This window comes from Heterocephalus glaber, unplaced genomic scaffold (genome assembly GCF_053883595.1).
Source record: "Heterocephalus glaber isolate CG9 unplaced genomic scaffold, H.glaber_assembly_v1.0 deba00000613, whole genome shotgun sequence".
In the NCBI taxonomy this organism is placed as follows: Eukaryota; Metazoa; Chordata; class Mammalia; order Rodentia; family Bathyergidae; genus Heterocephalus; species Heterocephalus glaber.
The window spans coordinates 3,393,541-3,419,690 of NW_028258152.1; the positions used below are offsets into that span (position 1 = coordinate 3,393,541).

At 40.7% G+C, this 26,150-nt stretch overlaps 1 protein-coding gene and 1 long non-coding RNA gene across 12 annotated transcripts in view; one reads left to right on the plus strand and one right to left on the minus strand.

Annotated features, from left to right (window-relative positions):
- Positions 1-26,150, plus strand: part of Lrba (LPS responsive beige-like anchor protein) — a 711,450-nt gene that overhangs the window by 34,245 nt on the left and 651,055 nt on the right. For 7 of the 11 annotated variants that reach the window (XM_013067217.3, XM_013067219.3, XM_087205724.1 and 4 more), the window contains exons 1-2: positions 13,124-13,283; positions 13,573-14,015. In XM_013067217.3, the coding sequence (XP_012922671.2) occupies positions 13,800-14,015 (216 nt within the window). In that variant the 5' untranslated portion in view covers positions 13,124-13,283; positions 13,573-13,799. Of the gene's footprint in view, positions 1-12,918; positions 13,058-13,122; positions 13,284-13,572; positions 14,016-24,748; positions 24,785-26,150 lie in introns of those variants that run through there. The other 4 variants (XM_087205722.1, XM_013067222.3, XM_087205725.1 and 1 more) reach the window with 4 other exon arrangements.
- LOC147829459 (uncharacterized) lies at positions 7,788-13,051 on the minus strand. The gene is made up of 2 exons (XR_015449058.1): positions 12,911-13,051; positions 7,788-8,145 (listed from the first exon to the last, which is right to left on the minus strand). It is a non-coding gene; the product is annotated as an uncharacterized LOC147829459 (long non-coding RNA).

The window sequence follows — 26,150 nt, forward strand, 5'->3', positions numbered from 1 at the left end:
CAAAATGGAAAAGCAGAATGAAATAAATATGTATTGTAGTCCGTGGGTGGCTTCCTGAACTTGTTTCCACTGAAGTTATCTTACCTCATTTTTCCAGGACCTCAATTCAATAGATTTTTTTTTCTTTTGAAGCTTCTATGATTTTGACTCATGGAACTAGAAATAGATTAGTACTGCTACGTGTTAGTTTCTGTATTACTTTTTTCTTAACTATTTAAAATGAAATAAGCAAAATATACTTTTTTCTTTTTAGATAGGGTCTCGCTATGTAGCCCAGGCTGGCCTTGAACTTGTGGTGATCTTGTGTGGATTAGAGGTGTTTGCCACCATTCCTGGCCTCAGTGATAATTCTTTTTGAATGTGCTTTAGAAATAAACTATTTTAAATTGACACCATTTTTTCTGCATTGCCTTTAATATGAAATCTAGCAGTTGTCTGTTACTCTCTTTTTTTTTTTTTTTGGTACCAGGGATTGAACTTGGGTCCTTGCGCTTGCACAGCAGGCGGCGAAACCACTGAGCTAAATCCCTGGCCCATGTCTGTTATTCTCTTTACACAAAACTCTCAAATCTTCTCCCTCTGATTTAGAAGGCTATGGGCTTTGGCATAGAAATCTATGTAGTCTAGATTGTCCTCATATAGGGACATTGTAGGTTATTTCCAATAATCTCAACAAATGGCACTAAGATTGTTCTTTTTTTTTATAGTAGCTCAACTATTTCTTAAATTTTTTTTTTTGCTTAAATTCTTTTATTGGTACATTTTAGGTATACAATACATTTACATTTATCATTGCGTGCTTGTACCTGTACATGATGTATCTTGGTTCTTATTTTTTCCCCATTACCTGTGTGCCCTTCACCCCTCCACCCTTCCCTATTTACATAGACTTTGTTTCCATTTTTTTTTTCTTTTCTCATAATTTTTCCTTTCCATTCTTTCCTTTCCCCATCTCCTCCCACCACCCCTACCCCTTTGGAGCTTTTCCTATTTCAAAGTATCAATTATTAGTTATTAATCCTTTTAATCCTTATTTATACTCAGTTTCTCTCACTAGAGAAACAATTCAGTATTTACACATGTGTGTCCTATTTATTTCACTTAAGAGTATCGCCTCCATATGCATCCATTTAGCTATAAATGACTCTAGTTGCTCATTCTTTTTTTTTTTTCCCCCATTAACTTTATTGGTACATTTTAGGTATACAGTACAGTTACATTCATCATTGGGATCTTGTACCATTACATGAGTCTCTTGGTTCTTATTTTTTTCCCCTTCCCTTGCCCTCCCTTCACCCCCTCCACCCTTCCCTATTTGCAAAGACCTTGTTTCCATTTTTTTCCTCTTATATTTTTTCCTTTCCCTTTTTTCCCTTCCCCTACCCCTCCCAATTCCCCTGCTCTTTTAGACCTTTTCTTCCTGTTACACAATATCAGTTATACATTTTTTTAAAATTACAATATTAAGATCTAGGAAACATTACCACAGATTTTACAGAATTTAAAAGGCTATAGAAAGCATATTACAAAAATATTTTTTGAAATAAAGTTGACAACTTCTAAGAAGTAACTTAGAAGACAAATTAATGAAACTAACTCCGGAGGAAATATAAAATTTGAATAGCACCTATTAAATAAAGTATATTCCTAGTTTGAAAACCTACATATATGACAATAGCAGGCTCATAAACATTGTAACTGATAAATTGTATCAAACAAAGCAAAAAAAAGAAGGAACACTTCTCCCCTCATTTTAGGAACTCAACATTGTGCTAATCCTCAAATTGGATAAAGATAATAGAAGAAAAAGTATGAACATAGATAGAAATTTGTTTAACAAAACAAACTATTAGAAGGAAGATCTGGCAGGATGTAGAAAGTGGTTTTGTTATAGGGATGGCAGTGTTGGTTCAGCATTGGAAGATCCACCCCCAAAAGTCATCATTTTAACAGAGGAAAGGAGAAAGCCATATGATCCTGTCACTAGTTGGAGAAAGAGTAATGGACTAAATTCTACAGCTGTTCATGGTAAAAGCTATCAGGAGACTAGCAGTAGAACAGAACCTTCTCAACAGATCAAAGACATGTACTTCATACTTCCAACAAAAACTCCTTCTATGAATGGAGAAGATACAATGCTTTCTCCCTAAAGTGGAGAACAAGGGCATATATGCCTACTCTTCATCTGTCCATTAGACTTTGAAACATAGGTCTAAACCAAAATAGTCTGGCAATAAAATGACATAACTAGGCTAGGATTGGCATGGCAGAAGCAAAATCTTTATATGTAGATGAAATGATCATCTACAGAGAAAATACTAAGAAATCTCTAGGAGCCCCTAGAACTTGTACTTGAATTTAGCAGGATTAGAGAACACAAGGTATATATAAAAATTCAGGTCTGTGTATACTTGCTATAAATGAAGAACTGGGTATTGAAATTTAAAAGGTATGTAGGAGTACAAAGGACCCAGAAAAGCCAAAAACAAAAACAAAAACAGTGTTGGAAGACCTTTAGCACGCAATTTTAAGACTTCTTCTAAAGCTACAGTAATCAAGGCAGTGTTGGTGTAAGGAAAGACATATAGATCATTTGAATAAAATAGAGAATCTAGAAATAGAAACACACATATATGGTCCACTGAGTTTGGAAAGATTATTTAACATTAGCATTTTATAGAATATAAACTCGATTCAAGAGCCGAGGAAGAGAAGTGTCTTCAGCAAATGGCACTAGAACACCTGGTATCCGTACATAAAAAATTAACCTCAACCCTTTTCTTCCATACATGAAAATAACTTCAAGGGATCTATGAACCTAAATAAGAAAGCCTAAAAGTATAAAACTTTAAGAAGAAATTATAAGGGAAAATATTTATGAATTCAGGGTAGCCAAGAACTACCTAGGATACAAAAACCATGATGTATAAAAGAAAAAAAATTGATGAGATTCCATCAAAATTTAGAACTTTAAATGACATCATTAAAATGAAAAGTAGTCTTTAAACAGACCATATTTACAATGCATATAACCTATGAGCAGAATATATAAAGAATTCTTAGAGCTCATTAATAGACAACCCAATTAAAATGTAGACATAAGAAGATGATAAATAGCCAGTATAGCACAAGGAATGGTGTGCAATTCTAGAATCAGAAAAATACTAATCAGCAAAATAATAAGATTGAATTATACACTCATTAGGGAGATGAAGTCAAAAGTTTTAAAAGTCTTGTCATGACTTTTTCTTTTTGTTGGACTCCCCCGCTTTGCGTTTAATTTGTCACGCCCAGTGAATTCATTCTGTTGGGTTTCCTGGGGTTGTGATCCTCATTGTCTTTTCCTAGGGTATTGTCTAAAATTTTTTGGAGTGCCGGCTTGGTATTCATGAAGTTCCTGAGGCGCTCTTTATCACGAAAGTATCTTATTTCTCCATCAATTTTGAAAGATAGTTTTGCAGGGTACATCAATCTGGGTTGGGGGCTGTTTTCCTTTAGGGCTTGAAATACAACACTCCAAGTTCTTCTTGCCTTGAGGGTTTGCATTGAGAAGTCTGCTGTGATTCTGATGGGCTTTCCTTTGTATGCGATGTGTTTCTTTTCTCTCACTGCTTGTAGAATTTTGTTCTTCTGTTGGATTTCTGGAATCCTAACTATTATATGCCTATGTGTAGATTTTTTTTGATTAAGGTTAGCTGGAGTCCTATATGCCTCACTTATCTGTATGTCAAGTTCTTTTCCCCTCCTTGGGAAGTTTTCTGCCATCACTTCTGTGAAGTTTTTCTATGTCATCTGCACTCTCTCCTCTTTCTTCATTGACTCCGATCAGTCTTATGTTATTCTTCCTTGCATCGTCTAGCAGCTGCTGGATTGATTTCTCATGTTCCCTTGCAATTTTAAAGCAATTTTTCTTTTCCTCCTCATTAATTGCAATCTTATCTTCTATATGTGAAATTCTATCCTCACATTGGTTCATTCTGCTGCACAGACTTTCGATGGAGTTTTTAATCTCTTGGAAATCTGTTTGTATCTGTTTTATGGATTCCATTTGTTTCCTATGTTGGCATTCCATCATGCTCCTCAGATCCTGTATTGTTTTATCTGTGTCCTCTCTAGATTTATTAATCATGTCTTGCACCATGAGCAAACTCTTTGCTGTTATCTGAGTAATTATTTCTGATTTCATTTTTCCCAGATCCTCTTTTGTTGTCAATTCAGACAGTCCAGGTGGTTGAGTATCAGATTGTTCCATCTCGTTTCCCTTTGGGGTTGCTGTAGGTGATCTGGAAGTCTGTTTTTGAGGCTTGTTTATGTGTCTTTTCATTTCCGCGGGGTGGGGAGGGGGTGCTTCTGGCACCCACGCGGCTCAACTTCTGTGCCCTAGGAGCTTGGGATGGGAGCAGGGGAGCTTCCTTCTGGGTGCTGGGACCGGCTGAGCTTCACTGCCCTAGGAGCCTGGGATGGAGGTGGGGGAGCTTCCTTCTGGGTGCTGGGACCAGCTCACCTAGAAGAATAGTAATTTAGACTGCCATTCTGTATCCATCTCTCACCATTTCCTAGTTCATACTGAATCCAAACAGCATTGCATCAGAAAATAAGTGTGGGTTTTTTCCTCAGATTCTCAGGATCGAATTGTTTTTGGTTTTTAAGGATACATTAGGATTCAGCCTAATGGTGAGGTTGGTGGGATCTGCAGGATATTTCCCATGCCACATCATGGAGTCTATGGAGAAAAAGAGAAGACTAGATCTAGGGTCCTTCTAAGGGTATCCTGTTGGGAGCAATGCTAGTTTCTCGTTCTTTATGGCTGAGTAATACTCCATTTTATAAAAAAACCCACATCTTCTTTATCCAGTTTCCAATTGATGGGCACTTGGGCTGTTTCCAAGCTTTAGCTATTACAAACTGTGGCACTAAGATCTTTGTGCAAGATTTTACTTGATGTTAAACTCAGCCGGCATGGTGACACACACTTGTCCTCCCAGGTATTCGGTAGGCTGAGGGAGCATTGCTTAAGCCTAGGAGTTGGAGGGCAACCTGGGTAACATAAGGAGACCTTGACCTCATACAAAACCACACACACACACACACACACACACACACACACACATACACACACACACGCAAAACCACAAAAAATAATTACACTCAGTATATGTCATCAAAGGGGCATTATGAAGTGAAATAAATTAGCCAGTGGTCATAGATCTTGGACCCTACCAGAATTATGTAGGAAACTGTATAAAATATTGATTTCCTGGGCATGGATGTGCATGCTTGTAATTCTAGCTCTTGCGAGGCTGAGGAGGGAGGATTGGGAGCTTGGGCCAGTGTGGACTAAATGGCTAGACTATGTCTCAAAAGACAAGATGAAATAAAAAACAAGAACAATAAAAAACCTTATATCTGTCTGGGTCCCATTCAACATTCTGATGTAACTGGCTTGGGCACTGGGATTTCTAGAAAGTTCCAGATAATTCTAATGGCTCCATCGCTTCTCAGCCTTTTGGCTAAGATCAAGTCTAATGGCTCCAGGCGAACCTTAAGGCCTGCTGAAGTTGGCAGTGACAGCTTCCAAGATGTCATTTTCTGTGTTCGAGGCATGTATGACTAATGTGGCAATATATTTTCCTAGGACTATGCCACACCAGTTTCCCAGGACTGTGTGCCTCACATAGTAACATCAGTCTTCCCAATGTATTTCAGCTCAATCATTTGCTTACAGCTAAATAATATGTATGCACTGCTGTACTCCTCACCAAAGATAGTGTGATTTGTATCTATAGGGAGATCATTTAAGACATTTTATCTTTATTTTCTCAACATTCTGAGGGAAAGCCTTAAAAGTAAGTAACTACCTGTGGTGAATATGTTAATCATCTCATTATTCTGCCCAATTTTGCATCTTTATATTTTGTTCTCTTCCTCTCTGTGTCTCTTGCCCCGCCCCAGGACTGAGGATCAAACCCATGCAAGTATTTTACCACTGAGCTACATCCCTAGGGCCTTTATTCTAACTATAAAGCAATACAAACACTGCAGTCCATCAATGCTATACAGTGGATGCCTTTGCCTACGTACACAGTGGGAGTTGGTAGCTTGTGGTGGTTTTCTTAGAAAGGCCAGTGGCAGCTCTCAGTATATCTCCCGGAGGGAGAGTTCAGTCCTTAGCCAGGTTGCTGTCATCTACCCCACCTTGTTAGCGTCGTCTCTAAAGTTCCAGTGGTAACTTACTTGCTGTTTCCCAGGCCCACTATTTTCATGTAAAATTATAATTTAGGTGTGGGGTTTTGGTTATGCTAACATGAATTTTCATTCATACACAAACTCCACAATAGACCACAGTCTCTTTCCCTTTCCATAGCTTGTTGTGTGAGCACAAATTCAGTGCCATCACCTCATTGTGCAAGAGCAATAAAAACTATACTGACATTTTAAACAAATAGAATACTTGTTACTGTCATAGGATGAGAGTTAAACGTGGGTTCCTTAGACACCAGGAGCACTTGTAAAGAGGGGACGATGAGTTGGAGTGGTGGGATATATTTTTCAATATATATGAACAGGTAAGAGTCACACTTGGGTTCAGTTGTTCTCTAGGGTTAAACAGCTATTCAGGGGAGATTTCATATTCTGGCACAGCCTTCCCTCGGTTTTCCTTCTGGTTTATTCCTTAAGATTGAGATCTGGGATCACTCTTTCTTGGAAGTCTCTCTTTAGGGCCTGGATAGGCTTCAGGTACTGCATTGCATGCCAACCTCAGTGACTAGACTGGTAGTCCTTAAGGCGAGGACTGGAGTTTTCACTTCTAACCTAAACACCTCATGCAATGCTTGTTAGTAGATGTGCTGCTGAAGTGAGCACTGCAATGCTTGTTACGTAGGAATGCTCAATACATGAGTTTTGGAATGATTTGAATTAGTAAGTGAATTTCCTCATGTTTGAAATATTTTTTGGTCCTATTTGGTACCACATTATCAATGGTAAATAACTCAGAAAGGTAGAGAATCCTGACTTAATATAGCATGACAATTTTCTGTCTGTTAATGATTTCCAGTGCCTATTGTATGGAAGAATTGTAATTTAAAAGCCAAACTTCTGTGTGTGTGTGAGTGTGTGTGTGTGTGTGTGTGTGTGTGTGTGACATTTAGATTGTTTCTAAGTTTTGGAAATTACAAATAATACTAAAATGAGCGTGAATTTAATGCTCCCCGTGAGCCCCGTGGCTGTGCCTGGACCATATCTTCAGGAGTATAAGCACAATGTATTGCTCAGATGTCTCTCAGCAGTGCATGCTGGCAGTAAATGAGGGTAGATATTTCCCCTTTGCCACCACTGGGCACTATAAATATTTGCCATGAGAGAGGTTATTTTGATTCTATCTTCATTTACATTAGTGAAGTTGAACTTGTACATGTTTCTCAGCAGAGAAAATCATGTGGAGTATCTGTTAGAAAGTATTTTTAAAAAATTAAATTAAACCCAAGTCTTCTCTTTTAGCAACAAAGAGAGAACCTCCTGGGAAAATTCCTTGTGGCTTTTATGACCCCAAATGTGATCCCACAACATTCCCTTTTCCTTTTCCTGACTAAACACAGGGCTAGAACGCTCTTTAACACACAGGCCCAATTGTGGGGACTCCAAATTGTAGGATAGCTGTGACCAGGTTGGGACATTTTACTATGAACAAAAGTAATATAATCCAGGGAGTAACCCAAGATGAGATAATCTATTTTACTTGATGTCTTGGCTTTCTATTACTATGTAATAACCAAACCCAAAATGCAGTTGTTTAAATCTAGAAGTATTTATTTATTTTGTTTGGTTGTGACAGTGTCTCACTATGTAGCCCAGGCTGTCTTCAAACTCAGGACCCTCCTGCCTCAGCCTCCTGAACACTGGGATTCCAGGGATGCACCACTGCACTCGGCTAAGAAGTATCTATTATCTCTCACGATGTCTGCGTGGGTCGTTGGACTCATGCCATTCTGTACCACGAGGTGCTGGTTGGGGCTGTTGTTGCCTGAAGGCTCAGCTAGGCTGAAGTAGGCAAGATAGACTCCCTTGCCCCTGGCAGGTAGTTGGTGCTGGCTGCTGGCTGGGAATTCCGCTGGAGAAGCTGACAGAAGGACCTCGGTTCGGACTCTAAGAGAATATTCCAAGTATGTTATCACACGACAGAAATCACTTTTCTCCTTCCACCTGAAGTACTAGCAAACAGTTCAAAGTTCAAATCCCTGATAAGGGCTAGAAAAATAATGTCCTGTCCTGTCGGTTTGGAGTCCACCCCTGATGTCTCATTTCCTGTGTGCACTCTCATCTCTGTTCTGATGATGGAACTAGGAAGCCCCCACTTGGAGAGGATGGACTGCGGGACCAGCAATTCATAACCTGGTTGACAAATGCCAATAGTTATTGTAGGGATATGCGTTTATTTATTTATTTTTGGTACTGGGGATTGAACTCAGGTTCTTGTGTTTGCCCAGCAGGCAGCGAAACCACTGAGCTAAATCCCCGGCCCCGGGATATGCGTTTATACAAATTGTGGTGGTGGCTGGCTGGGGGTATAGTTCAGTGGTAGAGCTCTTGCTTAGCATGCCTGAGGCCTTGGGTTCCATCTTCGGCAGAATAAAACGATAAAAAAATGATTGCAGTGGTGGGATCGCGCAGTAGTGGTACATCTCACTGCAGTCTACTGGTACTGTCTTACTCATAAGGGATCACCACATAGGAACAACCTGTTTACATATTTCTTTTTTCTTTTTTTTTTTTTGGTACCGGGGATCAAACTCGGGTCCTTGCGCTTGTGCAGCAGGCGGCGAAACCACTGAGCTAAATCCTCGGCCCTATATATTTCTTAAGAACAAAATAGGGATGGGAAAATAGGCACAGCAACTGGGTGTGGTAGCACGCATTTGTCATCCTGACACTCAGGAAGCTGAGTCAGGAGGATCGTGAGGCAGGAGTTTAAAGCCAGCCTGGACTAAATAGCAGGACTCTTACTAAAAAATCAAAACAAACAAAAAAACAACACATACACACAAAGACTGAAGGGAAAAGTCAACCAACACAGCCTACTTCCATACTAAATCAAATACTGCTTGAACATTTTGTCTGATTTTAAAAGATGCCTGAAAAGACATGCTTTGCTATTGTGGCACACATCTGTTATCCTGGTTACCTGGGAGGCTGAGGCAGGAGGATCCTGAATTTGAGGCAAGCATGGGAAACTGAGCAAGACCTTGTCTCAAAAAAGGAGCTAGGGAAGTAGCCCAGTACTAGGAAGCTTGCCGAGCATGTGTGACATTCTGGGCTCAAGCTCCAATATTGCATTAAAAAATGCAATACATTAATTAATGTGGATTATTTTGAATTTAACCCATCATGTAAACTATTTTTTTTGGTGGTAATATTGGGAGTTGAACCCAGGATCTTAACACTGAGCTACATTCTCAGCCCTCTTTTGTTTTTTAAGACAGGGTTTCACTAAATTGCTAAATTGCCTAGGCTGGGCTTTGAACTTTCATTGCTCCTGCCTCAACCTCCCAGAACGCTGGGATTATAGGTGGGTGCCATCAGGTCTGGCCATCACATCAACTTTTAATCTTTTTTTGGTACCGGGGATTGAACTCGGGACCTTGCGTTTGTGAGACAGGCAGCGGGACCACTGAGCTAAATCCCCAGCCCATCAACTTTTAATCTTAAACTTGAGTTTCTAACTATGAAGTGGGCATCATCTTCTGCCTTTACATTGTAATTGTTCAATAAAAATGTCAGTGATAAGGATTACCCAGATTTGAAGTTTAATTTAACACTCATAAGATTTAATGGATAGTAGAAGCAGTGTTTGACAGTCTCAAGAATGAGCAAGACACTCTGGACCTCTGTTCACAGAACACTAGGAGGCGGAGACTGAGGACTGCAAGTTTGAGCCCAGCATGGGCAGTTTAGTGACTTAGGAAGACCCCCTGCAAAAAACAAAAAAGGGCTGGACAGCTGAGTGCAAAAGCCCTGAGTTCAACCCCCAATACTGAAAAAAACCAAAAAAGAGCAAACTAGGGACATGAAATTTCAGCATAAAATATCCTAAGCAGTATTCAAGAATAATTGAAGAAATTCCAAATCCAGCGATACCCACACTCATATGATCTTTCTCCTCTAAATTATCATTTAATCTACACTTTACCAAAATGCCAAGGAGTTATAATTGGGCAGATTGAGTGTTTTTTTTGTTTTTTTTTTTTTTGGTACCAGGGATTGAACTTGGGTCCTTGTGCTTGTGAGGCAGGCGATGGAACTTCTGGGCTAAATCCCCGGCCCCAGATTGAGTGTTTAATAGAACATTCCATCCCATCTTTGTTCTAAAAAACTTTTTTCTTTGTATACAGGTAAGAGTTAGTAGATCAGGCATCTTGATTTCAGCATGAAATTAGATTCTCTATGCTTCAGTTCCTTTGAGTTATGCAGAAGTCTTGCTGTTCTAAATCTACTCTGTGTTTTATTCTTTTTAAAATTTTTATTTTCAAGGCTGGGGATCTAGCTCAGTGGTTTTGACGCCTGCTGCCCAAGTGCAAGGACCCGAGTTCGATCCCTGGTACCAAAAAAACCCCACAAAAATTTTGTTTTCAGCCATGGTTTCAAAGTATGCTGAAGACAAGGAAAATTACAAAAATCTTGGTCCTTAATTCTGTCAACATGCTGATGTCAGAGAAGGACATAAATTAGATGGAGATCGGGAACTTGAGCCTGGCTTTCTAGGAGATAAGTTTTTCATTTTAGGGAGGAGGGGTGGGGAGTGTATGATATAGTATACAGGTAAGGTGGTCGTACAGACTCATCTGCTGATAGTGCACATGAAGGCTTTGGCTAGAAAACTTTCATGTAATAGTACCAAAGATATAAACAAATGGTAAAGTTTTCCATATTAAAATACCCATTTACACTAGGAGTCTCCACACTCTTAACTGGTAGTTGTAGGCTTATGTATGGGATTTCAGGCCAGGAAAATTAAAGTAACTTCAGAGTTTTAACTCAACCCAAATAATATGTATAGACTACGTATGTGGCATAAAGGATCTTAAGATTTGATGAACAGATAGTTCATTCCGAAGCATGCTACAATTCTGTGTTGTACACCTGAACAGCAATTCAAAGCTCTGGTATTTTAACCTAGGCTTGGCTGGAAGCGAAGTTTCCCCTTCTGCTTCCTTCTGCAGTGAACCTCCCAACTTTGTCAGCTATGTAACTGTAGACTTGGGCAAAGTGAAGCAGTAGGTTGAAAAATTCTTAAAAATTATAAAAAATAAATTTAGTGTTTTGAAATAATGGGATAATCATCTTACATCCACTTTCATCTTACCAGTAGACCAGCATCACCAGTGAGTTTGAAAATGCATGAGACACAAACTTTAGCCCCAGATTAGGACTGAATAATTATGACCACAGTTCGAGGGCATTTTCATTATTATCAGCTGCTTCTTTTTAATGGAAGACATTTATTTACCACATACTTTATTTGCACTTATAAGCCAGATACATTAACTGAAACTGCCTAAATTTCAGGAAGCAAAATCCTACCAGATATTCATGGTTAATGCCCTTTAGTCAAAATACTGATGTCTAGAAGGGCAAAAGAAAGTTCTCTCTCTGCTACAGCACGCCCCAATCCCTCCTATTCCAGACCTTTTTATTTAACCACCTGTAATCGAAACCTGAGTGTTTTTTTTTTTAACTTCAAAACTGGTAAACTATTGATTCTGCCTTTTACCCAGGAAGTGCAACTCAGCCATTCAGATTATCAAAAAACATCTGCCTACCACATTTGCTGCAACTGAAGTTCTTTTAGTATCTTCTTTTTGCTATTAGCATTTAAAAATGGTATAAGACACTTCCTTGCTTGAATCTTCTCTCGGGTTGCCTCCTTCCAAAACTCCCATGAAAGTTAAAGTTCTGTCTACTTTACAAGGCCGTCTCAACCCTTTCTCCAGGAAACTAGCGTTTTATCTCTCAAACGAATGTAAGATTTTCTTCTGACGGCTCTGGAGTACACCCTTTGGCCTGAACCCCCTTTTTGCTTCACTTTCATTTTAAGGAGCTGGGCGTTACGTTAAACACTGCATATTCTGCAAAGCCTCGGGCCCCCAGAGAGTTGGGTCGGGCGAAAATCCAGCTTCCCCGTGTTCACCGCTGGCGGAAGGTAGAGGGGAAGGACACGCCTAGCGCACGGTCTTCTTGCTGGCTCCCACCCTGACAGGATCTGTCCCTCCAGCCTGCCGAGAATGGGGCGATCCTAACTTTCCCGTTGGAAAAGCGCGAGCTCCAGGCACAGCCACCCCGCCCGCGCAGGGGAGCAGCTGTCTCGGGGCACTGCGCTCCCCAGAAGGGGAGAGGTCTCCGGTGGCAGCTGCCGCGGAAGGGATCGTCCGGATCCCCAGGCGCCGCGGTCCGCTCCTGGGCGGTGGCAGCTGCCGGCATCCCCGAGGAAATCTCTCCAGGATTTTCCGCGAGCAGCGGCTGAGAGCTGACAGGGCTGGGAACACAGCCTCGTGGGCGCTGCCACCGCGGTGACTCGAGGAGGTCCCTCAGGTGTTCTCCAAGTCCAAAGAGACACCTCGGCAACGCCCGCGGGGACAGCGCCAGAGCAGGACCGCCCCCCCCCCCGTCGCGGCCGGGCGGGGCCAGGGTCAGGGTCTGTCGTTCTCCCGGCCGCGCGCTCCTCCCAGGAACCCCCGCCTCGGGGGGCCCCAGCCCGCCCCGCGCCCCCGCCCGCCACCCCCGCCCCGTGCTCGCGCACGCGCACGCCGCCCTCGGCAGCCCTCGGCGCTGTCATGGCGGCCGGGAGCGGCTTCGGTGGGCATCGGGACGGACGCGCGAGCCGTGGCGACGCGAGCTGTGGCAGTAGCATCCTCACCGCCCTCAGCAGCCTCCGTCGCGGGGTCCGCGGCGCCTGCTTTTGCAAAAGCTGAGCTCAGGGGTGGGGCGGGCCCGACACCATGGAGTTCTGGGCAGCCGCGGACTCCCAGGGAGCGGACTAGGGAAACTTGGAGGCTGCGACCAGGTGCACCGACACCTCCCCCCCCGCCGCCTCCCCGCCCGCCGGCGCACGCCGCACACACCTCCCGCCCGCCGCCCGGCGCAGGTGCCGAGGGCGAGGAGAGGTGCTGCACTCCGCCCCCAGCCGGCCGAGTCGCCGCCCCCTTCCCCCGCCTTTTCCTGCTCTGGATTTCGCCGCCACCTCCGGCTCGCAGCTCCGGGGCCCGGGCGAGGACGAGCCGACGTGCTGGGTGAGGGGGAACTTTGTAGTAGTCCGGGGGTCCCCTCCGGCCCTCTCCCCTCGGCGGCTGCCCTCCCGTGCACCTGTGCGGAGAGGCTGCGCCGCGCTGGCCCGCGGGAGCGTGGGGGAGGGAGCCTGTCCGGGCCTCGGACCCGCCTTCCCCGTGCGGCCGGGAGAGCGGCGCTGGAGACGGGCTGCCTTTCCTAACTTGTTTGACAGACAGCGTTGCCCTCTCCTTACCTCCCAACCCCCCTACAACAAAACCTAGCCTTTGTAACATATATTTAATCTTCCAATAGGGTTTGGCGTTGTTGTCAGCCTCGGGGAGAGAGATTGGACCAACACTGTACTCTTCGAGAGGAGGAGGGCGACGTCAAGGACTTTCCACCTCAACTGCTGTTGGGGTTTCTCCTCAAGTTGGGAGAGAGACCCTTTTCGTTTGGCGTTGCCTGTGTTGTGCTTATTACTAGTGCAGCGGTTGCTATCCCAGGGGTGACTCCGAGTTGTCCTTTCTCCTGAGCTAGCAATGGCTAGTGAAGACAATCGTGTCCCTTCCCTGCCACCAACAGGTGATGACGGTGGAGGTGGAGGGAAAGAAGAAACCCCAGCTGAAGGGGGTGCGTTGTCCCTGAAGCCGGGGCTCCCCATCAGGGGCATCAGAATGAAATTTGCCGTGCTGACGGGGTTGGTGGAAGTTGGAGAAGTGTCCAACAGGGATATTGTAGAAACTGTCTTTAACCTGGTAAGTAGATAAATATTTTATAAGCATATACTTTTCTCAGCGAGTGGGGGAACAAGCCCTTAAAGCTGCAGTCATGTGTTTTACTCAGACTCATGGTGGCTTTTTCCATGGATAGAAACACAAAATTCTATTTGACCTAAATGAAACAATTTCTTGTACTTTTCAGCTTAAAGGGAATTATGTCAATTTTGATGCTCCGGGTTTTGTGAAAGTGCACAGATCGCTTTTATGCTCAGGAAATAATTGTTACCATGGAAATATTTTTGGGGTGGGGAGGGATCCAGTGGAGAAGTTATCTGTAATTTTTATTTTCCCCTTGGCGTGTATGTTTACGTCTGCATTTCTCTTTAACATTTTAAATAAGTTCTTGTGACCTTTTCTTGAACTTGAGAAATGTTAACCTTTGAGTCTGCTAGTGTTTTGCCATAGTAAGTTTTAAGCACAAAATTTTTGTTCGCAGTGCTAATGAAAGGTTAATTTGTTGCAAATCAGTATTTATTTTAAAATTTTGATAGTCTATTTTTGGAACTAACAGAAGTTAAGTTTTGCAGTGAATTTAGGATTATGATTAAAGCTATCTCGTGAAAATTGGCTTTTTCTTGTGAAAAAAGCATTGAGGCAGATACAGTGTAATCTGTCTTTTGGAAGTTCGTATCTACAAGTAGAAGTAAAGCATAGTTGGTCATTAGAAGTTGATGATTATATTACTGTAACTATGAATGTTTTTTTTAAAAAAGTGTATACTTTCCATTTTTCTGTGTTTCATTCTTAGAAATAGTTATCTTTACTGTAGATTTTAAAGATTTCTTTATCGCAACCTCTGTTGCTTGCCAATTTAAAGAATCACAGGGGAATTGGCTTTAAAATACCTTATTTACCCTCTTCTACTCAGCTTGTGTTAGAAAATAACAAACAGCATCAAAAATAAATGTACAGTACTGTACTTGTGTTAACTGTGTAGCACCTTTTCCCTTTGCCTGTATGTTTTCAAGGTTAGGCTTGTTTCATTCCAGGGCAGTGAATTGTTTCCTTCATTAGACCTTTATTGCTGGTCTGGTCATTTGCAGTGTAGCTTCTAGAATCATAAAGTATCTAATTGGAATTCACTCACTTTGGAGTATATAAACTTCAAGCATTATGGTATTTCTCTATCAGATTAATGCACTGGGGGTTGATGTATAAAAACCCACAGACATACACACATTTAAAGAAATTATGTATTATGGTAATGTCCAGTGTATGTAAATAGTATACTGATTTCTGGTATTCATCCAGCTTCACTAGTTAGCAGCATTTTGGGGATCTTGTATGTGAAACCAGTGAGTTTCAAGGAGATAACTGCAAATTGATCTATTCCTTTATCTCAGAATAGACTGGAAAACTTTTCTTTTTGATTTTTTTCTTTTTCTAAATTTCATGTGCCTTGGATGATAAACAAATTTGTGGCAGTGATCTAGTGTATAATTAGTTGTTTGTTGTGAAGATACAACATTCTTTTGCAGAAGGAGGATTCAGACGACTCTGTTCTTTAGAATGTGCTGTGTGGGGGTGGATGACCAAACATGAGTCACTTGTATTTTTACCATTAAAGAAAATTTGAATTCTGTAGTAATAGTTTGCTTACATGCTGCTAGAAGGCTAGGCCTGGTAGAAATTTTGAGGTCACTGGTTAAGTCCTTCACAGTTGCGTGTTTGCAGGGCAGCAGGTATTCAAGGAGAGGGAAAATCTGTTTAAGGACACCTCCCCTTCACCATTCTCTTGTCTGATAGGGTAGGGAAAGTTGCTAAGAGGATTAAATAGCAGTTCCTTTTCGTCCATTGGCTCCTACAATACTTTGAATGATCCATATTTGGGGTCTTGGCTACTCTTTAGAAAATTGTGGGAACTGAAATATTGGGAATCTGTTGGGTTAGTTCATGTCAGTGTTAGCACTGTGGCACCTAAGTATTTCCTGTCAGCCTCAGTCTTAATTCTACTCTAAGAAGGAGACTACATTAACTAATAGATGTGATTTTGTTTTCCCCTGTACTGGAGATTAAACCTAGGGATGCTTTACCATTGAGCTACATCCTAGCCCTTTTCAGGGTCTCACTAAGTTCCTCAGGCAGGTCTTGAACTACCAATCATCCTGCCTCAAGTCACCCAAGTAGCTGGGATTACAGGATTGTGCATGCATGGCTAGATGTGATTTTTATAAAGGTACTACCAGGGGCCAGGTGTTTTACATACATTATTTGATGCTTCTCTGAACAATTCTTTTAATACATTTATTGTATTTCATAGATGCCCTGCAAAATTAAGTAGCTTGCCTACAGTTTGATTCTTAGAATGGACAGCCTCTTCAGGAATATATCTTGTCTTATGAGTCAGGGTAGTTGTTTGCTTCTCTAGGTAAGTATTTGTACCTTAGGCATTGCTTTGCCTGTTGTAAGCATACAGACATTATTGGTCCTGCTAAATACTAATGGTGAAACCATCGGATTTTATTTATTTTTTAAATTTAACTTTCAAGCAGCTACCAAAAATTGATTAAAAAGATTTTAGAAGTAAAAAATATTATTCAAGGTTTTTTTTTCATTAAATATGTGTAGAAAGTTTGATATTAACTTTTTAAAAATACATTGAGGTGAAACTTTAAAAAAAGCCATGAAGTAGTATAACTATGTAAGGCCTGTGAAGCTACCATTTAATTTGATGAGCTAGTGTATTGTCAATATCAGTTAATCCTCAGGTGTCCCCTTCTGATTTTTTTTTTTTTTGATACCTGGGATCAAACTCAGGACCTTGTACTTGTGAGGCAGGTGGTGGCACCACTGAGCTAAATTCCTGGCCCAGGGGTGCCCTTCTTTCTACTGTCTTCCTGCATCACCCAATCCAAGTGGCTGAGACTATAGGCTCGTGACACTGTGCCCAGCTAGAAATGTTCTATCAATTCTTTACTCATTAATATTAGCTAAACACTAACTCTGCAGTGTTAAAATTAAATGACTTCCCTCTGCAGAGTTGTCCATCCAGTAAGTGGAAGAGCCCTAGAAAGGTCTGTCTTGTTTTGTTTTGTTTTTTTTTTTTTTGGTACCAGGGATCGAACTCCGGTCCTTGCGCTTGCGCAGCAGGCGGCAAAACCACTGAGCTAAATCCCCGGCCTTCTATATTATTTTTAATTAAAATATTGCAGCTTAAAAGACAGTTTTTCATTGCCCACTGTGTTGTATTTGACTTATGTCCCGTTAAACAGGTGAGACAAACCCTTACTACCTATGGGAGCTGAGCAGATCACGTAAACATTCTGTTCATGTTGGCTGAGTAGCAAGTGAACTTTGTGGATGTGAAGAGGCAGCTCTGAGTTGGGCATGGTGATTGTGCTGCAATCCCAGCACTCTTGGGAGGCTGAGGCGGAAGAATTGCAAGTTCAAGCACAGCCTGGGTAATTTAGCAGCTTAGCAAGACTGTCTCAAATTAAGAAAAAAAAAGGAAAGGGCTGGGATGTAGCTCAGAGCAAAGGCCTTGGATTCAATGCCCAGTTTTGGAGGGGGAGTAGTTGGTGACTTGCAGTACCATGAAACAAATGGCATTGTGCCTTTTGATTTTTTTATTAGGAGAAATTAGGAGTCTAGATTTTTTTTTTTTTTGGTACCTGGGATCGAACTTGGGTCCTTGCGCTTGCGTAGCAGGCGGAGAAACCACTGAGCTAAATCTCCAGCCCTAACACATTATTTTTAAAATCTAGACTCCTAGGGGCTGGGCGAAACCACAGAGCTAAATCTCCGGCCCTAACATGTTATTTTTTAAATCTAGACTCCTAGGGGCCGGGGATTTAGCTTAGTGGTTTTGCCGCCTGCTGCGCAAGCGCAAGGACCAGAGTTTGATCTCCAGAACCAAAAAAACCCCCAAAAATAACATGTTAAATATCAAATTAAATAATTTAAAAATATTGTGTGGGCCACAGAAACTCATCGGGGTTTTACTGTTGAAGCTCTTACCTGAACTTTGACCAGAAAGATAATCGTTGAACATGCTTTTGTTCTGATGCATATCCAGAACTGTTTGCTCAATACCTGTCACCATGCATTCAAGGATTAAGCGAAGGTATTCTAGAAACACTTGTTAAAGAGCTCCCCATACCAATGTGTAATTCGTGTCGTAAGTAATAGAAAACTGGAACTGGCTTGAGCATAATCAGAAGGATTCACAGGTTCGTTTGCGTGGCAGCCCAAAGTAGGGTAAGACAGTAACACAGTCCTATTAAGGACGCAGTTTCTTTCTGTTTCTGTTTGGCTTCTGCTCTGCTTTCTGTGACAGCAGCTTCAGTCTGTTGTAATTCCCCTCATGGTTGTGATGTGCCCACCAGGGGCAGTTGGGGCCATATGTGTTTCTGTGCACATCTATGGAGAGAAAGCCTCTCTGTCACAATGTTCTAAACTCACTGGACTATCCTGATGATGTGGTCACTGACAGGTCCCGACTTCTGTAGACAGTGTGTATATTTTACATACACAATTTGATTATTTTTAGTAAATTCGTAGAGTCTTGCAACCATTACCACAATCTAATTTTACAGTAATTAATTAATTACTTATTGTTGTACTCAGGATTGAACTCAGGGCCTTTGTACCGAACTATATCCCTGGCTCTTTTTTTTTTTTTTTTTTTTAATTTTAAGACAAGGTCTTCTTAAGCTGATAAATTGCCCAGGTTGGGTTTGAACTTGTGGTCTTCCTGCTTTAGCCTTCGTGTAGCTGGTGTTCATAGGGTTGCATTACTAAGCTTGGCTCTGTTTTGTAATTTTTTGTGTAAACCTTTTAAATTGGATATTAAAGTGCTTCTTTAGGCACATTTTTGCATTTGAATTTCTAAGAGGAATACATGTTCAAGAGTGTGAACATTTGTGTAGTTTGTGACTATTGTTAGATCGTTAATGGTATAACTAAAAGTAATTTGGGTGAATTGGTGAAATTTAAAAAACTTTATAGTCCCTTAGAAAAGATAAATTAGGCCCCTTATACAATCTTGTTTTCATTTGAATTGGTTCATTTTAAGCTGAGAAATCATTTGGGAATGAAAAATCTGAATTTTTTTTTTCCTTCTGTTTAAGAATTAGTAGAAAAGGAAACTAAGCTTTTGTTTTCTCATATTGACCTAGCTGAACTAAGCCAGTTTAATTTTTATTACGCATCTGTTTCCACACATATGTTCTTCTTTTTCTTCACGACTAAGTCATATCCCCACCTTTTTTTTTCATTTTTAAATTTTGTGACAGGGTCTTGCTGAATCACTAAGTTTTTGAGGCTGAGGCTGGGCTTGACCCTTTGATCCTCCTGCCTCAGGCTCCAAGAGTGCTGGGATTACAGTTGTGTGCAGCCATGCCTGGCTACATGTTTGCATTTATTTTTTTGAGGCAGGGTCTTACTCTAGCTCCAGCTAGTCTCTAATTCCCTGTGTCACCAGCCAGTATGGCCTTGAACTTGCAGTCTTGCCTCAGCCTCTGGAGTGTTGGAATTCCAGGCGTGGCCCATGCCTGGCCCTCACACATATACTCTTGCAAATATTTGGAAATGTATGCATAGTACATTTTTGTTTCATAATGCATGGATGAACCATTAAACCAGTTGTTTATCTTTTTATCTCCAAAACTTTTTACAGTGCTTGGTACTTTAAAAGTATTTGCTAAAAGCAATGGGGTACACCTGTAGTGTTAGCACACTCTGGAGGCTGAGGCAGGAGGATCCCTTGAGCTCAGAGTTTTGAGCCAGTCCGGGCAACATACCCGTACTCTGGCTCTTAAAGAAAAATGTTTGTTAAGTAGAAATTTTAAATCTTCCCATTAAATGACGTACAATTACTAGGAAGCCTTTTTTGCAAAAGGTATGTTGTTAAAACTCTAAGGCATATTTCTTTTTTTTCTCTTAAATTCTTTTATTGATACATTTTAGGTATACAGTATATTTACATTCATCATTGGGAACTTGTACCTGTACATGATGTATTTTGGTTCTTATTTTTTCCCTATTTCCCTGCCATAAGGCGTATTTCTTTTACTATTTTCTAGTATTTCTTAAGATGTTTGTTAGGCAGCTTGCACTTATATTGTGCAATTAAAAAAAAAAATTGAACCCAGGGACTTGCTTATACTAGGAAAGTATCCTGCCACTGAGCTATGTACCCAGCCCTATTTATTTATTTTTAAATTTATTTTTAAGTTTGATATGGAGCTTGCTAAATTACCCAGTCGGGCCTTGAACTTGAGATTTCCCTGCCTCAGCTTCTTGAGTAGGTAGGATTATAGGTGTACACCACTGCACCTGTGTTGTTACACAATTTCAAGTTACCTCAGTATCTGTTTTATCCCTGGGAGAACAATTTTATTAATTTATTTTCAAAACAGCAAGTTATTATGTGGTTTTTTTTTTTTGGTACTGGGAATTGAACTCGGGACCATGCGCTTACGAGGCAGGTGGCAGAACCACTGAACTAAATCCCTGGCCCCCTCCAATGTGTTCTTAAAGTGTATTTTTCTTTTACTCTGGAATTCTTTCATTAGTTCTCATATAATGGGATGTATATTTAAAAAACTGAGGGTTGCCTTCTAGTGACTGTGGCTTAAACAATATTGGGACAAAATACAAAGTAAAAAACAAGGAGGGCAGGTAGAGGTAGGTGGGAGAAGGGTACTGAAATACAATTAGATAGGAGGAGTAATTTCTAGAGTTCTATAGCTCAGTAGGGTGGTGATATGTACTTTACGGCAGTCTATCATAGTATAAAGAATGAGAAGAGAGAAATTTGAAAGAAAGGGTAAATATTTAAAGATATGGAAATGATAATGACCCTGATTTTATCATTACACTCTGTACATGTATTGAATTATCATATTGTACTTCTTAAATAAATTCCTGTGTCACTAAAAAAGTTACATGCACAGGTGAAAAACAGAAAAGGAAAACAGTTTTAAAAGCTGTTGAGAGGAAATAAATTCTGACTCAACAAACTTAATGAAACATTCCTAGTTTTAGATTAAAAAGTTTGTACATATTTTGATTCTTTTTGATTCTTCAGAGACTTAATTGAATTTATGTAGAAATAATTTATGGGATTGAAATGGACTTTATAAAGTAGAGAATTTATCTTTGCTAGAGTTTTAGAGATGGCATATTGGGGATTTTGTAGTGTGAGGATTCTTTTTTTTTTTTTGGAGTTGGGGATTGAACTCAGGGCCTTCACATTGAGCTACACCCCCAGTCCTTTTGTGAGACAGGGTCTCCCTAAATTTCCCAGGCTGGGCTTGCAATCCTCGGGCCTCAGCCTCCCAGGTAGCTGGGATTACAGGCTTGTGCTACCAAGCCCGCCCTATAGTGTGGGTTCTTACTTTGGTTAGGATGTTGGACACCAAATGACTATTTTTAGGTGATTGTAATTAATATTCATGACTTTAGGTTTGTTGTCTCTCTGAACTGTGGTCTTCGCATTTATTTCTCAGGCTTTTCTTCCCATCAGTCTTTTAGTAAATTATGTTCTATGTAAATTGCAGTTTTGGAGAGTGGTGAGGGCCAGATTTCCTATACAGTATGTTTCGTTAGAGCTAAGTCTGATACTTAAGAACTTAAAAGATTTTCTCCTTGCCTAAGGAAATCTTTATCCAATGAATAATGACTTTATTGATTTTTTAATTTATAAATTATATTCAGTACTTTAAAGTTATGGCAAAATTCAAATAATTTGGCCTCTGATGAAGTGTTTGGATTTAGTTTTTTCTTTTTTTTTTTTGGTACTGAGGATCGAACTCAGGACCTTGCACTTTCGAGCCAGGCGCTGGAACAACTGAGCTAAATCCCCAGCCCTGGATTTAGTTTTTTCTAATGAAAATTAGATTAAATAATCATTATTTCTTAAGAAATGATAATATAATATATTGAGTCCTATAATATAGTTTTTTATCATCTTTGTGCTTCAATATCTGAAATAAAAATATTTCTGAGCTCAAAGAATATATAAAACATTTGAACACACAACATTTTTAAAAACTTGATTTAATATTAATGTACCAAACTTTAAAAATATTGAAATTAATATGGGGTTAATCAATTTGAGATGTCAGCCTTTTTCGGAAACAAAGACTGGAAGTGGTGGTGCCCTCAGGTAATCCTCACACTGCTGGCTGAGCCTGAGGCCCAGGCCGAGGATTGTGAGTTCAGAGCCAGCCTGGACTACGGAGTGAGAGCCTGTTGGGGGGGGGGGGGAGACACCTATTTAAAGAGATTCATTGTCTCTGAAGTGGAGAGAGGAGGAGGGAGGGGAGGGTGGGAATGGGATTTAAAGAGAATTAAGGTGTGTTAAACTCCAGGTAATGGACGTAATGATTATGTACCTCAAACAAGCACACTACTAATCAAAATTAAGAATAGAAATAAATGTCCTTAAACAGGGTCCTAAAAAAAGTAAGATAAGTAAAATGGAGAAAAATTGTTAAAACGTTAAGAGGTATTATGAAATGATTAAGATTACTGCCAACTCATTTTCTTGGATTTCATTGCTGTGAAATTAACCACCAAGCATACATAAATCCAAAGAATTTCAGAATAATTTTCCTTGTGGTTGGTAACTTCCTTGTTGGTAGGTGAGTCACCGCCTGTGGTGTAAAATGGGTTATTTTATAAGTTAACTAAAGCGTGGTGGACTTGTGGTTCTTAGTTTCTTTTGAAGCTGTCTGGGTTTCTATTTTCGGTGATGTCGAGAGGCTCCATGGCTCCTGAGATGTGTATTAAGTGTTTACTTCTTACAGTTCTCACAATTTTTTATGAGTGTGTGTTTCTGCTGTAATGCCTTGTACAACATTGGACTAAAAATAACAGCGCTTGTGGGGGAAAATAGCGGTTGTTGAGGCTTATTCTAAGCTTGTGGAGCTTTGTGACCAAAAGCATAATGGAATCAATAACCATCCCAGTAAGGACGAAGATTAAATCTCTGCTGTATTTTCACCTTCACGTCACTCATTTATGCTACTAACTGGAGCTCATCCTTCCTTCTTTGACATATAGGTTTGGCAGGACATTCATTCTTTGGCTTCTGATAGAGATCCATTTTTCACTCTGAAAATTTGATCCAGGGCATGGCGACTTCATTAATTCATTGTTTTAATACAGTGAGGGGCAATGTCTGCAGTTTCTTCATCTGACTTTTGTTGTACCTTGCCACATACTTAGCAGAGTGGAAAAGCCACAGTGGCTTTTTTTTGGACGGGGGATCGAACTTGGGACCTTGTGCTTTCGAGACAGGCGGCAGAACCACTGAGCTAAATCCCTGGCCCTTTTTTCTTTTTTTGGAGACAAGGTCTCACTATGTAGTTTAGGCTGGCCTTGAACTCACTATGTAGCCCAAGCTAGCCTTGAACTTGTGGTGATCATCCTGCCTTAGCCTCCTGAGTGCTGGGATTACACATGTGTACCACCACGCCCACTCTGTTGTGGTTCTTGAAGTCATTGATGCACTATTTGCATCAAAGGAAAGTAAATCTGTAAGTTTTCTATTTTTTTATGAGATCTTCCTACATAGCTAAGGACTTCTTTTAATTTTGTTGGAAGAAAATTGTAAATGAACCAACATCACTGCCACATGATTTGCACATTATTCTACTCTTTAATAGTTCCGAAGGAGGTCATTTAAAGGCAGAGTTGTAATGTTCACTGTTAAATGATGAAACTGAGACACAGTAGTGATAAGTAACTTGTACAAGTCACTGATCTAGTATTATTGTTGAGATTGTAATTCAAGAAATGTATAACCTGACCTCTTAACGCTAGGCCGTATATGGTGCATAATTGCAAAAAACTTTATTTACTTTTTTAAAAGAACTTTAATGGGGCCAGGGATTTAGCTCAGTGGTGCCGCTGCCTGCCTTGCAAGTGCAAGGTCCTGGTACAAAAAAAAAAAGAACTTTATTAGCGGCTTAAGGGAACCTAACTTTCCATGGTGTGGCGTGGCATGCCATGCCGTTCATCCCCTCCTCACCCTCCTTTCTTTTGTGGTACTGGAAATTGAACCCATTGCCTTCGCCCTGAGCTACATCCCCTGCTAATTGCCTAGGCTAGGTTCAAACTTAGAATCCTCATGCCTCAGCCTCCCAGAGTATTAGCATTACAAGCATGCACCACCATGCCTGCCTGCATCTTTAACTTTATTTTTTATTAATACATGTTTGAAGTACATAATGTGTACATTCATCATGGGGAGTTGGTACATGTATATGACACATCTTAATTCTTTTTATGTCCTCTTGTCCTCCCTTTCCTCCCTGCTACTTTTCTTTCCTTTCTTTTTTTTTGAGACAGGGTCTCACTATGTAGTTTAGGCTGATCTTGAACTCATGGCAGTCCTGCCTCAGCCTCTCAAATGTGTGCCACTGTGCTTAGCTCGTGTGTCTTTTAGTCACATAATTGAATAGTTAGTCTGGAAAGGAAGCTAGCTTGTTTAGAACTTGACTAACATAGTCAAATTTTGCCTAATGAAAGGTAGTTTTTTGGTCATGGTTGTTTTTTTTTTTTCTTTAATTTTTTTCTGCGTCTGAGCTCAGTTTTTGGTGCAGGATGCGCCACCAAACACCTGGCCACCTGGTGATGTCAACCACCCATGTTTTTTGGCTTTAAATAACTTACAATGCGTGGTAGGAAAAGGGAAGTTTTAATGAATATGATATTCAAGTTGGATGGAATGATGTAATTTATTTATTTTTTTTCCCCAGTACCAGGGATCAAGCTGAGGACCTTGAGCTTGCAAGGCAAGTGCAGCACCGCTGAGCTAAATCCCTGACCCCGTATTCATTGTTTATTAGACAAGATCCAGAGTTTCCCTTTCCTTACCTGGTTAAGATTTAACTGGCTTAGTTTCTGTTTTAGTGACTTTCCATTGCTGGGACAAAATACCTAACATATGCCGCTTAAAGGAGGAGAAGTTTATTTTGGCTCCTGGTTTCAGGCCATGGTTGGCTGGCTGCAGGGGAGAAACATGCGCGCCACAGGACAGCCAAGAAGCGGAGAACAGGAGAGAGTAGAGCATGGATGGGGCATGGGACAAGAGCAAACTCTTTCAGGGCAGGCACCCAGGGACGGCCTCTTGCCCCCTGGCCCCGTGTAAGGGCGCAGCAGTTTAGGGCCCCTGAATGTGAGCAAAGTCTTCCAGAAGCCACCTCTGAGCACTTGGGCCGGCGGGCGGTGCGGGGGGGGGGGGGGGTGTGTTTCCATCCAAACCACGGCAGCTTCCAAGACTGGAATGATCTTGTGTGTTTGTCCTGTGTGAAACTAGAATTTTAATACCTTTGTGACTTTTATATACTGACCACATTGAACACAGTAATAGATAATAGAAAAAGGTGATGCTTTTGTTAATCACTTGCAGAACTAAATGCCAGCTGTCATTGTAGCATTTGTCAAGCTCTGCTAATTGGCCCCCATTATTCAAAAGACCTTTCCTGAAAGTTGATTTGCTTCCATTATAGATTTACTGAATGAAGTTATTATATGTTCAAGATTATTTTTCTCCTTATAGATCAGGATGTAAATTTAACCAGAGTCTAACGTTTAAATTTTCAAGTAAGACATTTGTTTGAGAAGTCAAAGAATCAACTATGAAAAAGATTTTAAAGTGGAGCATTTTTATGTATTGCTATTTTGATGAGCTTTATCCTTTTATGATTTAATAATCATACTTTCCTTTTATGAAACAAGTAAATATTTACTATGGGATAGTCCATTCATTCTGTGAATATTTATGGATCACAAGCCACATGCCTGTCATGGGAATATAGTAGGTGCTGGGATAAAACAATGAATAAGAGAAATATGGCCCTTGAGTTCATAGGCCCCACTACACACTTCTTCAGCCTCTACGAATCCCATTTCTTTAACTTGTAATCATCTGGTTACTTTTTAGGTGGCTGGCTTTCTTTTTTCATTTTTTTTCTTTTTCCTTTTCTTTCTTTCTGTCTTTTCATGCTGGTGATGAAATGCAGGGCCTCATGGATGCTAGGCAAGTGCTCTGCCACTGTGCTATACCCACAGCCTGCAGATCTATTTTCTGATACTTCAAAAATATACCTAGTTATTTTTCTTGTCTTTTGATTCTCTAAAAAAAAGTAATGTTGCTCT